The 16,580-nt window shown below is 37.6% G+C and overlaps 2 protein-coding genes across 2 annotated transcripts; both read left to right on the top strand.

Moving 5' to 3' along the window:
• Positions 4,498 to 6,066, top strand: LOC100513942 (olfactory receptor 148-like). The gene has a single exon (XM_003129985.2). It carries the CDS (start codon positions 4,506 to 4,508, stop codon positions 5,628 to 5,630), a length of 1,125 nt encoding a protein of 374 aa, XP_003130033.2. The 5' UTR covers positions 4,498 to 4,505; the 3' UTR covers positions 5,631 to 6,066.
• Positions 12,943 to 16,222, top strand: LOC100513751 (putative olfactory receptor 10D4). Its single transcript, XM_003129984.4, has 2 exons — positions 12,943 to 14,501; positions 16,180 to 16,222. Exons 1-2 carry the CDS (start codon positions 13,591 to 13,593, stop codon positions 16,220 to 16,222), a joined length of 954 nt encoding a protein of 317 aa, XP_003130032.2. The 5' UTR covers positions 12,943 to 13,590.

The following is a 16,580-nucleotide window of genomic DNA, read 5'->3' as shown; positions in this document are numbered from 1 at the left end:
TGGACATTGCCCCGAGTCTAGGCTGAATTCTCCTCCACTTAACACCCCTCATGAATATGCATGTATAATTAGCTTAAAACTTCCCCAGTTTTGCTGTTCACTGCTTTGGGAAGGATCCCTGGGTTCTCCTTACTTATTGCAAGTAGTAATAAATCCTTCCTTCTCCAGGGTAGAGTGGTAGGACTGGTGTGAAAGAAGATAAGAAAGTTGAAGCTCAAGGGTCTAACTCTCTGAGGGCTCCAAAGGGCAAACCTTGTTCATCCAGAGCGTCAAAACTGGAGAGAACACTAGGAACCAGGTTCTGATGTATTAGAGCCAACTTGGCTGTGCCTCAGAATTAAGTCTGTGAGCTTTAGATTCAAAGAGTTTGGGGCTCAGTTCCTACCTCAGCTACTTAACAGTTGTGTAATCTTGGGAAAACAACTTCTCTGATCATCCATGACATTTGTGAAGTGGACTAATAATAGCTACTCTATATGTATGTTGTAAGAGTTAAGTAAAACAAGATTTTAAAGACATTTGCCACAAGTGGGTGCTCTTTAAATGTTAGTTTCACTTTCCCTTTCTTGGATTGGCCAGTTGAATACTGAGAATCTGGAAAATATTATTTCGATTGCATAGAGAATAGGCCATTGTTGTGAGAAGATTCTGAGATTACCTGTATTTTTTCTGACTTTGTAAATATTAGTTTGGTTTTGATTTGGTTTGATTTCTCACCATCTCTTTCATTGCAATTGGTGGTAGTTAAACCAAACCAAGTTAAGAAAATAGACAAAAGCAAAACAAAACAAACAAATAAAAACCATCATCTTAAAATGGGAAAGGAAAGGAGTAAGAAAAAAAATAAGATTCTAGCAATGAAGTTAAATCTATGTTCCATCCAATTACATTACAAATCATAGAGGTAAATAGTAGGTGTCAGGAAGTTTATAAGCATTATCTCATGTTCCTCTGATTTCCCAAGAAGTACTACTATAACTCCATTTTATGAATGACAGTATTATGGTTCAGAGAAGATCAGTGACCTTTTAAAGGACTTAAAGCTAATGAGAAACAGACTGGTTCTTCATACCAAAACCTTCCAAAGTGGGTGCTTTTTTCATTATGTTACAAATTCTTCCACAACTATAAGAATTTAAAAAAAAATAGATAGAAGCTGGAAAAAAGACAGATAAAGAGGTCACATCCCTGAGATCTGTTGAGAACAAAAGTGGTTCATAGATGTCTACACAGAACAGAAAAGGAGGGTGGCCATGGGGGATCCACAAGCTCTTTGATTCACAATTAAAGATTGTTTTTATCTCTGTACACCTTCTCCCTCTTAAACTCAATATCCAGCATTTAATTGCTCCCTATCCTCCAGAGCTTCTGATCCCTGAGTCTCAGGATACATCTTGGGTGGGGCTCCAGAGGGACTATGAGATCATTTAACATCCAACAAAATAGGAGATATTTTTATTCTGCTAACACTGAAGAAATCACCCTGGAGATGGGCCACCATCAGCCCCATCCTCTCTCTCTGTAATTCTGAAGGAAAAGGACCATTTGAGATCTGTGGTTAAACAACGCATGTCCAATTCTATGCCACTTAGGGATGGAGCATCCCACAATCTATAGAAGAAACTGAAGATTAAAAGGTGGGGGTAAAAATGTTTGTTTTCCTTAATTGAGCCAGTCATGGCCCTTTTGGCAAAGTAAGATCTCAGATCTTCTCCCCATCTTCTTTAATTTTTCCTTTTATCTCTCATTCTGGAGTCCCAGGTAGCAAGGATTATTGGAAGAAATCACAACTATGGACTCCCTTCCCATTTTTTGCAATGCCTAGAGTTCTTTCCTCCATTCACTCCACCAAACAGCATGCAGAAATGCATTCATTTATTCTTTTTTTTATTGTTCCTTATTATTTCAGCATCTGTCACATTCCAAACATCCATACTTGTTTAGGATTAAAAAATTAGTTGCATATATTTCCTGACATGTTAGACCTCTAATTCAAGTTCCTTTTAATTTGCTGTGTTGTCTCTTGCCTAGACAAGCATATGCATTTGAATTGAACCTTCTAGAAAGCTGTGTCTGTTTCTTACTATGGATGCAGCCCTGCATTACTACTGTTTAAATTATCATTCTCAGTTCCCTGCATGTGGTGCCTATGAACCTGTCGGGTTGTGGTGAGGAAATGAAATGGTGATAAACTTGAATGTTTAGGATTTAAAAAATAATGTTTGAAGTTATAAAGACAATTTTAAAAAGCATATTAAATAAATGGTGTTATTTTCATGGATTTTTCTCATAGTTTATTTTTGCTTTCAGCTTTTATCCTACAGAAAATAATTTTTTTTTTTTTTTTTGTCTTTTGTCTTTTGTTGTTGTTGTTGTTGCTATTTCTTGGGCCGCTCCCTTGGCATATGGAGGTTCCCAGGCTAGGGGTTGAGTCGGAGCTGTAGCCACTGGCCTACGTCAGAGCCACAGCAACGCGGGATCCGAGCCTCGTCTGCAACCTATACCACAGCTCACGGCAACCCACTGAGCAAGGGCAGGGACCGAACCCGCAACCTCATGGTTCCTAGTCGGATTCGTTAACCACTGCGCCATGACAGGAACTCCCAGAAAATAATATTTATGCTGCTTCAGAACCAGTAGAAGTATAATTGTTTTATCTTGCATGGCACTGACATCATGCGTTAGCATGATTTATATTTTACTGTGTTTTGAATGATTGAGAGGGGAGCGGTACTTGTACGTAGGGCATGGGAATTGAGATCCCACCTCAAGTCCTTGCACACCACAGCCAAAAGATAAAATAAAATTAAAAATAAAAAGGGATTAATAAAACACATTTAAAATAGCCAAAAGACAAAAGGAATTATCTCAGAGCATTTTAAAATTCTATTAAAAACACATCTATTGGGTTCTATTTCCTAGGTCACAGCAGTGAACAAGAATAATTATGGCATCTTCATGAAACTTAAAAAAATATACTCATAAACTAATTTCTAGCTTTTCATTCAGTAATCTGTCTAAACATATTTAAATGCCATCTATTCACAGGCACTGTGATAAATACTGCAGATAATTACAAATTATAGTCTTTAATCTCAGGGACCCTATATTCTAATAAAACCTGTACTCGATTCCTTTTGTAAATATGGATATTAATTTATCTCACCACTTTCAATTTTTTAGAAGACAAAACTATCAATTAGTAATTATTATAAAATAAAATCAGAGAAAGTGACCAGAAATTGTCATTATAAGTCCAGGCAATTATAATTAGATAATTTTCATAGACTCTGGATCTCCAAAAAGCAAATCATAACAGTAAAAACTGTAACTGAAAACAGCATCTCTTCTTGAATGATTTATAAACTCAAACATTGTAGCAGACAACTGACCACAGCACACCCTACTGGCTGTTTCATGTTCTCAGTATATCTGGTTTTTCCTTTAAAATAAATCAAAAAGTCAAACTCTTAGAAGCAGAATGCAAAATGTGGTCACCACAGGCAGGGCATGGGGAGAAAATGGGGAATTACTGCTTAACATGTATAAAGTTTTACTGATGCAAGATGAATAAAGTCTCGAGATCTGCTTACACCATTGAGCCTTGTAATTTTGTACAATTAAAAATCTAAGAGGTTAGATCTCATTTTATTACAATAAAAGTTGAAAATTTTAAAAATCAGAAAATACACAAAAAATTGCAGAATTTAAGGACTTTTATTGGATTCAAATTTTCAGCTGTTAGCAAACACCAAGTATCGCATATCTATATCTTTATATATGAATCAACTTCAATAACACCTACAGTCTACATAAGACAATCTAGCTGCTAAACTTTAAACAATGTAAAGCACCAGAATAATGGCCAAATTTATTAGTGTTAAGTTTCTTTTTAGCCAAATCAACATTGCCAAATTTAAAAAAATTCTCTAACTAAGAAATGTATCTAACCCAAATCTTAATGCTTGTTGCGCTGCATCACAATCCATTGTTCTCAACAGAGGTGTGGGTGTTCTCATAGACATTTGATGGATATTAAGGTGTTTGACCACATGTCTGAGTAACTAGACATGACCTGTAAAGGAATAGGAGGATCAGACTTCCAGTTGGTCTATTTCAGGGCATCTATTGTTGTATAACTGGTTACAGACATGAATCAAACTATATTCATCTGTTCCGTATTGATATCTTTGTTCTCTTAGCACATGTAGTTTTTCACCACATTAAAGCTTTGTTTTCCTTTGTATCCCTATTCATGAAGGACTGTGATATCTCAAGATATGAAGACATGGGTTTTCTTTACTAGTCCCTAAATGTTCTTGGCAGAACTAATTCTTTTTTTTTTTTTTTTTGTCTTTTGTCTTTTTAGGGCTGCACCTGTGGCATATGGAGGTTCCCAGGCTAGGGGTCTAATCGGAGCTGTTGCCGCCAGCCTATGCCACAACCACAGCGAAGCCAGATCCTTGACCCACTGAGCAAGGCCAGGGATCGAACCCTGCAACCTCATGGTTCCTAGTCAGATTTGTTTCCACTGCACCACGACAGGAACTCCAGAATTTCCAATTCTTAATTTCAACATCATCTTTAAACAGAGACTCGTCGTGATCAATGCATTGGGATTGTATCTGTCACAGATCCGCCCCCACATCCGTGCTTCCTGCCTTTCATCTCCCCAAGACCCTCCGGCCAGGAACATGAGGAATGACACAGAAGAGCTGAAGGAGTTCCTCCTGCTGGGAATACCTCAGACAGAGGGACTGGAGCCTGTGCTCTTTGTCATCTTCTCAGCCATTTACCTCTTCACCCTGCTTGGCAATTTACTCATCATTGTAGCAATTACTTCCTCCTCTACCCTTCGCACCCCCATGTACTTCTTCTTGGGACTCCTGTCTATTTTGGACATATTGTTCCCATCTGTCACCTGTCCCAAGATGCTCTTCTATCTCTCTGGCCGGAGCCGCGCCATTTCCTACGAGGGGTGTGCTGCGCAGCTCTTCTTCTATCATTTCCTGGGTTCTACCGAAGGCTGCCTCTATTCTGTGATGGCTTACGATCGCTTTGTTGCCATCTGTCACCCACTCAGGTATATGCTCATCATGAGACCTGGAGTCTGTGTCGGTTTGGTCATGGCAGCCTTGTTGGTGGACTGTCTTCATGCCACCATCCTCATGTCCCTTACCTTTCAGTTACCCTACTGTGGCCCCAATCAGGTGGCCTACTTCTTCTGTGACATTCCTGCTGTCTTACCCCTGGCTTGTGCTGACAGCTCCCTGGCCCAGAGAGTAGGTTCCACTAATGTTGGCTTTCTGGTTTTATTGTTTTGGTTCAGCGTTTGTGCCTCCTACACGCGCATTGGAATTGCCATTTTGAGAATCCGCTCAGCAGAGGGTAAGCAGAAAGCGTTCTCTACCTGCAGTGCCCACCTCACTGCAATCCTCTGTGCCTATGGGCCTGTAATCATCATCTATCTGCAGCCCACCCCCAATGCCTTGGTGGGTGCCATGGTGCAAATATTGAATAATATTGTTTCACCCATGCTGAACTCCTTAATCTATTCCCTAAGGAACAAGGAAGTAAAAAGCTCCCTAAAAAGGGTTTTCCACAAAGTAGTATTTACTGCTCTGGAATAAATTGTAGGTTTTGTAATGGATTTTAGAAATGTCTTGTCTTTTGACATCATTCTCCTATTTCTTCTCTGTAATAAACATATGATAGAAAATGCTTCCTCTAAAACATTATATTTTGTTTACCCAATACGTTTTTCTTTGTGTGTAATGTCTCAGGCCCCATGAGTAACTGTGTAACTAATATAATCCTCCATGCCTAATTCTAGGAAAGAAATCCAAAGGGAATAGCAAGCAGCTGATGACAAATTTGTTTCCTTCTTATGATAGCCAGGGTGGAAATAGTGAGGAGTCCAAGAACCACCTTTCAACAGCCATCTCTGTGCTGAGTCACCCTTCATTCCATTTCTTTGCTCCACTTAGAATGTAACCGTTCCCCTTTTCTATCTGCAAGCATTTCACTTCCTCCATATTGCTAAGAATACTTTCCATTGACAGAACATAATGTTTCCAGGCACTGTGATGAACATTTCATAGACTCCATCTTATGTAATCTTCATATCATCTCCCATAAAAGTGTTTCCATTTTGTAAAATAGAGTTTTGAGAATTAGATGCTTCAGTTGAACCCAAGGTTGCACATTAAGTGGCAAACCAGACCTCACACTCAGTTCCAGTTAACTCCAAAGCCCCTACTCTCAATTCCTCTAGCACATGACCACCCTAGAGGACCTTTCTAGCAATATGCTTATCCCTCCCTAGAGCTTATGATAACACAGAAAGTGTTCAACAATTGGTAAAATATGCACTGGCATAAGTCATGTTTATATACTGACTGCAATTATCTTCACTAATGTTGTGGCACACCCATTGCACCTCTGTGTACATGGTGACAGATATAGCAATTACTGTTTCACCCTTCATAGCACATTTAGTTATGTAAAGCCAGATCCAGCCCCAAGCCATCTTAACTCCTACTGTATCATGCTGCCAATATCCCAAGTTACCCTTTAGTATGAAAGACTGGAAAAGCCTTCCTGTTCAGTGTTGTTTAATGAAAAGATGTCATTACTGGGTTCTGTTACCATGGTTACCTGGTTCTCCCACCAAGTTACATTTTCCAACTTGGCCTCCAACAATGCTCAAATCGATAAATTACTTCTCAAAATTCTCTGGAATCCAGGGAGGAAGAAGGGGGTAATATTTACTAGAGAACCCACAGACACATCTACCCTTAGTTTTTATGACATTTTAGTGATTTGTAGTCTTTGTGTTCCATTTTTACTCTCAAAATTTTTGAAATGATTTGAAACCATTAAAACAAAATATAAAGGTGCAAATCCCAAATAAAATAAATTGCTGCCATTACAAAAGGCATGAGACAAAAGGAACAAAGCATAAATATGAGGGTTCTATGGCCCATCCCAACCTGACTTGCAAAATCTAAGATCACAAAGAATCTTATGCCTCTGCTTTGGGAATGTATCTTAGACAATATGCTGTCTTCAAAAAATTCTAGCATTAGTTTGCTGTCTTATTAAGGCTGGAAATTGGTGGAAGAATCCACATACTATGACATCCTGTAAAGCCGAGGTAGTTGTTATGGACAGAGACTTGTCATATTAACACTTAACTTGTTCAACAGCTTTCTTTTGTGTACAATGGAAAATTCCATAAGATTGAGATCATGTTTGTCTTATCCACCATCGTATTCACAAGACATGGCCCAAGGACATAGTAGGCACTGTGTGTAAGTTTGTTGAATGAATGAATGGACACTACTTAGACTTTCAAAGTATGATGTAACTGTATATATTTATTTACATAAAAACAGAAACCTAAGTGAAATAATTAGGATACAGAACAACCACATACACTAATTTAAGTGTATATTCTCATTGAAGTAAAATTGAAGATACAAGAAAGCCAAATCTGGATGAATTCTGACCACTTTTTTGGCTCCTCCTAAATCAGTGTTGTAGTGACTGGCATTGCAAAAAAATTAACACAGTTTAAATCCTTTCTATACCTAAAACTTTAGTATAGCACACACATAAAATGTTACTTAAAACATGTGTGCACACACACATACACAGGCACACACCAATTCTTAAAATCTCACTCCATGAACAACAAAAAAGAAATAATTAAAAAGGGAGTAAAGGACTTCAACATTTCTACATGGAAGACATACAAATGGCCAACAAGCCTATGAAAAGATGCTCAATGTCACTGATCATTAGGGAGATGCATACCAAATTCACAATATCACCTCGAATGCATTAGAACGACTTACAGAAAGAAAAAAAAATAATAGAAATGTGGAGAAAATGAAACCATTGTGCACTGTTGGTGGGAATGTAAAATGGTGCAACTACTATGGAAAATGGTATGGTGCTCCCTCAAAAATTTTAAAAATAAAATGATCTTACGATTCAGCAATTCTATTTCTGAGTATAAATCCAAAAGTGTCTTGAAGAGATACTCACATTTACAGCATGTTCATAGCAGCATTATTCACAATAGGTAGGAGGAGGAAGCAATTCAAGCATCCATTGATATGGAATACAACTCAGACTCAAAAAAGGAAGAAAATTAACCTTGAGGATATTATGTTAAGTGAAATAAGCAGTCACAAAAAGACAAATACTGTAGGATTCCAGTTAAATGAGGTTTTTAGAGTAGTCAAATTACAGAAAAAGAAGGTGTAACAGAGATTGCCAGAGGCTAACGGAGGGGAAAATAGGTAGTCTTTTTTTTTTTTTAATGGATATAGAATTTCCTTTTGCAAGATAAAAAGTCCTGAAGTTCAGTTGCACAACAGCATGAATATACATAACACTGCTGAACTGTACACTGAAAATGGTGAACAGAGAAAATTTTATGCTTTATGTATTTAACAACTCTTTAAAAATAAGCCTGCCTATCTAGTTTTCACATATCCTGGGATTTTTTAATTTACTAGTTCTCTCCTTTTTCTTTATAGCTCCAACAACTGTTGAACCCTCTCAAATCACTGTTTGGTTGTTAAATACCTCAATTTGGTATGGGCAGAGAAAATTTGAGAAATGTAACCTAAGGTGGCCTTCAGGGAATCTGCCTAGTCTTACCATTTATCAAGTCTTTCCTCCTCACCAGACACTGTAATGCAATTGCTTTGCCTGGGTTAACTAGTTTATCTGCAAAAGAATGCTGAGGTCATTTTACAAAAGGTGAAACAAGGTTTAGTGATGTTGGGTATATTTTGCTAAATCACACAATTTATTTGTGGATAGAATTAGGATTCCGTCTCAGTTCCTCAAGCAGCTATACTTAATATAGCAATTTTTCTGAAACTTTCAAAATAAATATTTGATCTTTTACACACACATCCCCACCCTAGCTTTATCACCTTTAAAGTATCTCAAAATGCTATAGTCCAGTGGACTCATCATAGATGTGCAACAAAAATATTAAATTTACTAATTTACTTATTTTTAAGTGTAGTTGATTTACAATGTTGTGTAAGTTTCAGATATAGCACAGTGATTCAGTTTCATATATATATCTGAATCATATACAGTTATATATGGTATATATACACATTTTTTCATATTCATTTCCCTAATAGGTTATTACAAAATATTGAGTATAGTAGAATAGTAGAATAGTTCCCTTTGCTATATAGTAGGTCCTTGTTAGTTACCTATTTTTATATAGTAGTATGTATATGTTAATCCCAAACTCCTAATTTATCCTTCCTCCCTCCCTTCCCCTTTGGTAACCATAAGTTTTTTGAATTTCATATAATATTTGTCTTTATATGTCTTACTTCACTTAGTATGATAATCTCTAGGTCCAGTCATGTTGCTGCAAATGGCATTATTCCATTCTTTTATATGGCTGAGTAATAGTCCATTGTATATATGTCATATATGTACCACATCTTCTTAATCCATTCCTCTATCAATGGGCATTTAAGTTGCTTCCATGTCTTGGCTATTGTAAATAGTGCTTCAGTGAACACTGGGATGAATGTCTCTTTTTGAAGTATCATTTTCTCCAGATATATGCCCAAGAATGGGATTGCTGGATCATAAGGTAACTCTATTTTTAGTTTGTTTTCTTTTTCATTTTTTTTTCTTAAGGGCCACACCTGCTGCGTATAGAAGTTTCCAGGCTAGGGGTTGAATTGAAGCTGTAGCTGCTGGCCTATACCACAGCCACAGCAATTTCAGATCCTTAACCCACTGAGCAAGGTCAGGGATCAAACCAACCTTAAGGATACTAGTCAGGTTGTTACTGCTGAGCAACAATGGGAACTCCTATTTTTGGTTTTTTTAAGGAACCTCTATATTGTTATTCATAGTGGTTGCACCAGTTTATAGGAGGGTTCTTTTTTCTCTGCACCTTCTCCAACATTTATATTTGTAGACTTTCTTATGATAACCATTCTGACTGGAATGAGGTGCAACCTCATTATAGTTTTGATTTGCTTTTCCCTAATAATTAGCAATCTTGAGCATTTTCTCATGCACCTGATGGCCATCTGTATGTTTTGGAGAAGTGTCTGTTTAGATCTGCTGCCCATTTCTTGATTGGGTTTTTTTTATTGAGTTGTATGAGCTTGTTTGTATATTTTGGAAATTAATCCCTTATCAGTCACATCATTTGCAAATATTTTCTCCCATTCTGTAAGTTGTCTTTTCATTTTGTTTATAGATTCCTTTGCTGTGCAAAAACATCTAAGTTTAATTAGGTCCCATTTGTATATTCTTGTTTTTATTTTCATTACTTTAGAATATGGATCTAAATAGCTATTGCTGCAACGCCATTTATGTTAAAGAGCATTCTGCCTTAAATTTGCTTTTTAAATCATAATGCCAGATTTATTTGGAATAGTATAACTACCTAAACACTTCCTAAACACTAAACTTGATTATTGGAAAATTTGGGGCCAAAAGCCCTAAAGAGGAGGTCAAATCCCAGTTCTTTTCAGAGTAAGCACCATGATTTGGTGCTTAAAAAGAACTTAAGTTCTTTGATCCTGACTTCCTTTATCTGTAGAAGACTTCGTCAGAGTTTTATGAGGGTTCAATAGGACGTTTATTTTCAACACTCTTTTACTTTCACACATACTCTAAATTTTTGGGCAGAGGAACTATGTTTAACCACCTTGCCCCTTCAAACTTTCTGACTCTCCTAGAAAATAATTAATGCCCTAATATAATTGGTACTCAGTTTATGGGAATAAATGGATCCATGTATGCATACATAAGCAAGTGAATGAATGTGTCCAATGAGGAATCTGATAGTCCACCCCACCTCAATGATTCCTTGAGTTTTTCTTTTTCTTTTTTTTTTTTTTTGTCTTTTTGGGGTTGCATTTGGAGGTTCCCAGGCTAAGGGTCTAATCGGAGCTGTAGCCGCCGGCCAACACCACGGTCACAGCAACGCCAGATACAAGCCACATCTGCAACCTACACCACAGCTCACTGCAACACTGGATCCTTAACCCACTGAGCAAGGCCAGGGATTGAATCTGCAACCTCATGGTTCCTACTCGGATTCGTTTCTTTTTGGCCTCTCAGCATGTTTCTTCCCCTTTTCTTCTGGCAATAGGCCTTTCCCCTACCCTTTGGAGAACTGCCCATTTCCATGCCACTGTACCCAGTACCCTGGCCACAGAGGCAGGCATGTGATTCAACCAAGGAAATCAGATTTGAATCTGGAGCTGAGACACCCAGAAGCAACGGGCAGCTGAGGCTGAATCACCAGACAGCAGTGCCCTGAGGCTGCTTAATGTTCTTACTGCTGAGATCCCTGGGGCCATCCTAGTTCCTACCCTTCCATGAGACCAGTTTTTTGTCAATTTTTTTAAAATTCTCTGAGCTACCCTAGTTACTGTTACTTGATACACACAGTAAAATAACATAATTAACTCATCAGGACAACATATACAGGGAGTTCTCTTCTGATGCAGTGGGTTAAGAATCCAGGGTTGTCACTGTGGCACAAGTTTAGCTCTGTGCCAGGAATTTCCACATGCAGCAGGTACAGCCCCCCCCCGAAAAAACCCCACATATATATGAAAAGTATTAAATATACAAATGTATTTATAAACATGTGATATATGTGCCAAATAAATTTTGTAATTATTATTCCACTGAAGTATATTTTTCAAAGGAAATCATAAAAGATTTAATCTTATAGTTTCCATCATGGTGCAGTGGGTTAAGAATCCAACTGCAGTGGTTCGGGTCACTGTTGAGGTGCAGGATTGATCCTTGGCCTGGTACAGAGGTTAAATGATACAGCATTGTCACAGGTGCAGAGTAGGTCAGAGCTGTGGCTCTGATTCAGTCCCTGGCTTGAGAACTTCCATATGTCACGGGTGCAGCCATAACCTTTTAAGAAAAGAAAAAAGATTTAATCTTTAATCAATTTCCTCCTCTCTCATTTCTTTTTTTTTTTTTTTTTTCGGGCCACATCTGCGGCATGTGGAGGTAGAATCGGAGCTGTAGCTGTGCTGGCCCACACCACAGACACAACAACGCACCTATACCATAGCTCATGGCAACACCAGATCCTTAACCCACTGAGCAAGGCCAGTGATCGAACCTGCGTTCTCATGGATGCTAGTCAGATTTGTCAACTGCTAAGCCATGGTGGGAACTCCTCTGTCTCATTTCTGAGTTCCAATTACACCAAACATTTAATTGTTCCCTTGTTTAATATGGTCCCTGACTTGGGGGATTAATACTCAAAGGAACACCAAGCTTATTTAAAATCTTTAGTGTCTTGGAATTATTGCAGTTTCTAGAGTCAGAGGGGAAATTACTGTAGGGAAGTTAAAGCACACCTAGATTTGTGACATTCTATTTGTACGTGATTGAAAAAGAAGAATTTAGGATATCTCCCAGCAGACTGCAAGCTGGTGGGGATTTAACAGGAAAGGACTCCTTCCTCCTGCTGGAGAAGGAAAGAAAAACAACATGCAATAGCACCAGCCAGTTATGTTCCCTGTTTGCCTTGTAAGTGCCCAAATTTTGTCCTTCACTTTTTTTTTTTTTTTAACTCTTATTCTCTCCTTCCCCTCATAATCACTAAAAAATAAATTAAAATAGAGATAGGTAGGGTCTTAGGCGATAGGATTCATTGGCTGATCTATAATATAAAGAGCTCACTGTGCAGGAAAAATTAAAACAAACTGACAAAAACAGCAGAATCTTTGAAAATATGAAAATTGGAAAGAAACCCCCTCTATGCCTATCTCTGTGCCTTCTAATGCCACAAAATTACAGTGTTGCTTAACTTGTATATCTGGTTAGACTATTATAGATTTGGGAGCCTGAAATGAAGACCACCAATTTACCTACTACTTAATTCAGGGAAATAGAGGCTACAAGTTACACATTTAAAAAAAATTACATATGAAGCCTATCAGCTCTAGACCTGTAAATTTCTGTTCATTTAGAGCTAATACCCTAGTTTCCCATTGCTGACTCTCCTACCCAGAGAAACAATGTGGCTTATAGGATTATAAATGATTTTTTGAGTTAACCAAATTGTCTTAGGTGAACATAAGAAATTTGGATGGATCTTTGTTGAGTATTTTTTTTCCTTTTAGAACCACAAATGAGTATTCAAAATCCATGCAATTGGTTTGCATAGTATCTGTCAAGAATAGAAGATAAAGGAGAGTGGTCATACAAGGCTTCTTGGTGAGACTAATAAAGGGGGTTGTAAGTAGAAACTGCACTGCAGAGAGACAGATCCAGTATGGAGAAAAGTGGGACAATCAAGGCAATTCCTTTTTAAAAATTTTTTAAATTACAGTTGATTTATAATATTTTGTCAATTTCTGCTGTACAGCAAAATGACCCAGTCAATCAAGGCATTTCTATCAGGAAACACTAGTCTGTAACTATCTAGATCATTTGCCCTGTTTCCATATCACTGATTTAAACACAGCTAATTTACATACATATTCAATTTAACCCCAGATTTCTCTTCACAGACACCCAAGAGTTGATTCTTCCATAAACATGAGAAATCACACAATGGTGACTGAGTTCATCCTGCTGGGAATCCCTGAAACAGAGGGCCTAGAGATTGTGCTGTTTTCTCTGTTCTCCTCATTATATTTATGTACTCTCTTAGGAAATGTGCTCATCCTTACAGCTATCATCTCTTCCTCCCTGCTTCATACCCCTATGTATTTTTTCTTGGGAAACCTCTCCATGTTTGATCTGGGTTTTTCTTCAACAACTGGTCCCAAGATGCTGTCATACCTTTCAGGGCAGAGTCAAGGTATCTCTTTTCAGGGCTGTGCTGCTCAGCTCTTCTTCTACCATTTCCTGGGATGTACTGAGTGTTTTCTGTACACAGTGATGGCCTATGACCGCTTTGTTGCCATTTGTTATCCTTTGAGATACATGGTCATAATGAACCACAGAGTGTGCTCCTTCTTGGCCACAGGGACCTGGATGGGTGGTTGCATCCATGCCTTTATCCTAACCTCCCTCACCTTCCAGTTGTCCTACTGTGGTTCTAACAAGGTGGGTTATTACTTCTGTGACATACCTGCAATCTTACCTCTAGCCTGTGGGGATACATCTCTAGCCCAGAGGGTAGGTTTTACAAATGTTGGTCTTTTGTCTCTCATTTGCTTTTCTCTCATCCTTGTTTCCTACACTCGGATTGGGATTGCCATATCAAAAATTCACTCTGCAGAGGGCAGGAAACGAGCATTCTCCACCTGCAGTGCACACATTGCTGCAATTCTTTGTGCTTATGGGCCAGTAATCATCATCTATCTTCAACCCGATTCCAGTGCCTTGGTGGGTGCTATAATTCAGATATTGAATAACCTTGTAACCCCCATGCTGAACCCACTGATCTACAGCCTGAGAAATAAGGATGTAAAATCAGCTCTGAGAAACATATTTCCCAAGAGAGGACTTCACTCTGGAGAATAAATGAAAAATCTTTGTTGGACAAAGTGTGATTTTCCCATTTCTTTGGACTCATTATTTTCTTCAGCTTCCTAGGCATGTTGCAGTTTAGTGTACTCTGCATTGGTCTACCAGTTAATCTTAATCTCACTAAGTTTTAAAATGTGTGTCTGTCTTCATATATATATATATATATATATATGTGTGTGTGTGTGTGTATGTATGTGTGTATGTGTGTGTGTGTATATATATATATATTTTTTTTTGGTCTTTTCTAGGGCCGCACCCATAGCATATGGAGGTGCCCAGGCTAGGGGTCTAATCGGAGCTATAGCCACCGGCCTACGCCAGAGCCACAGCAATGCAGGATCCGAGCCACTAAGCCACGACGGGAACTCCATTTTCATATTTTCTGGTGTTTTATATCGAATTATAATTAATAGATTCGCTTTGCCAACATCAAACTGATTCTTGGTCCTGTGTGGATTTCTTCCCAGCACCACCATCTTCCCCAAAACATCTTTAAAAGAGTTAAGAGAACATATTTTCTTTCTCATAGTCTCAATTAAAAGTACATTCATATATATCTAAACAGGAGAGAGAACAGAAAAGCATTCAAGAAACCCCAGCCTAATACAGAATATCAGAATTCTGTCTTCTCTCTTTTTAGAGTATAACCTCCAATTTACTTCCAGTCAACACCAAATTCAAACTAACCTGAGTAATGAGTATGGTAAGATCTTAAATCTTTCTAATGCTTATTCCAGTTTGATTTTAATATTTTTCTAGTGTACACATTCCTTTAGGATCTGATATTCCTCTTGCATTATTAGATGCCTGGAAGAATATGAACTTGAGTCATTTTTCATTAGCCTCTAAAAAAACCAGCTTTACTTTTATAAAATAGAGTAAAACAAATACAATAAAGTTTAAATGTTATTACGTGCTTTTCTAAAACAACAACTTTGCTTTATCTATTAAAAAAAAGAAAGGCTGTTGGAATTTTCATCTAAATTCAGGTAGCAATAGCAAATGTGCCTCTCCTTGAAAAGAATGTTTCTTCCTTTCTCATAAGATCTATGTAACTTATTTTGATTCTATTAATCTATGTTCCACAATGTTAAGGAAAAAATAGGTACTTTTTTATTTATAGAAACTAAGTTAAATTTTATTTATTTTTATTTTATTTTTTGTCTTTCTGTCTTTTCTAGGGCCGCACCTTGTGGCATGTGGAGATTCCCAGGCTAGGGGTTGAATTGGAGCTGTAGCCTCCAGCCTACACAAGAGCCACAGCAATGCCAGGTGCGAGCCGCGTCTGCAACCCACACCACAGCTCGCGACAATGCCGGATCCTTAACCTACTGAGCGAGGCCAGGGATCAAGCACGCAACCTCACGTTCCTAGTCAGATTTGTTAACCATTGGGCCATGATGGAAACTCCTTTTTTTTTTTTAAATTTTATAATTAACATATTCTCATTCTTCTTTTCTTGATTTTGTTTTCTTTTTCTTGTTATACTTTACCTACCAATTGTTTATGGTTTTTCTTGCAAACTACACTAAGTCCTTGAGGAAAAAAAAAATGCACTAAAAATAATAATAATAATAATAAGCTGTATTTAAGAATAAAAGCAGCATTTTAAACAAGGCAATGATCATTTTCTTCTTTTACCTTCAGTTTGTGTCTATCAATGCAGGTAATTAAAAATAAGTTCTCCAGGTAGAAGCTATAAGCATAACAATGAATATGGAGTTGGAAAATATTAAATGGGTTCCTGTGCCTTATGGTCTGTTGTATAAGAATCTTTTATTTAGATATTGTAATTGCACCTAACAAGGAATTCAGTAGTCATTCCAGCTAGAAATCCAAAGAACACTAGTCCAATTTCAATCAACCTCAGTTACACTGAAGGTCTTTCTAGATAATCAACAATTGAACTGAAATGTTAAACATGTTAAGTGTTAAAGGATAACACATACATAATGGCTCGGTTTTCACTTATCTCTTTAATGTGAAATCAGACAATTAATAACCTTCATTATAGCTAAGTTATCATTTTCAACATCTGGTTCTGTTAACCA

The sequence above is a fragment of the Sus scrofa genome, chromosome 9 (assembly GCF_000003025.6).
Source record: "Sus scrofa isolate TJ Tabasco breed Duroc chromosome 9, Sscrofa11.1, whole genome shotgun sequence".
Classification (NCBI taxonomy): Eukaryota; Metazoa; Chordata; class Mammalia; order Artiodactyla; family Suidae; genus Sus; species Sus scrofa.
Note: the sequence above shows the minus strand (reverse complement) of the source record. Positions and strands in the feature narration are given on the sequence as shown.

Bases quoted from the DNA above. Each gene is read 5' to 3' on its own strand.
- LOC100513942 (XM_003129985.2), top strand. From the start codon at position 4,506: ATGGTTCCTAGTCAGATTTGTTTCCACTGCACCACGACAGGAACTCCA.
- LOC100513751 (XM_003129984.4), top strand. From the start codon at position 13,591: ATGAGAAATCACACAATGGTGACTGAGTTCATCCTGCTGGGAATCCCT. The intron at 14,502-16,179 runs AGGACTTCACTC...TACCTTCAGTTT, and splicing joins AGAAACATATTTCCCAAGAG to GTGTCTATCAATGCAGGTAA.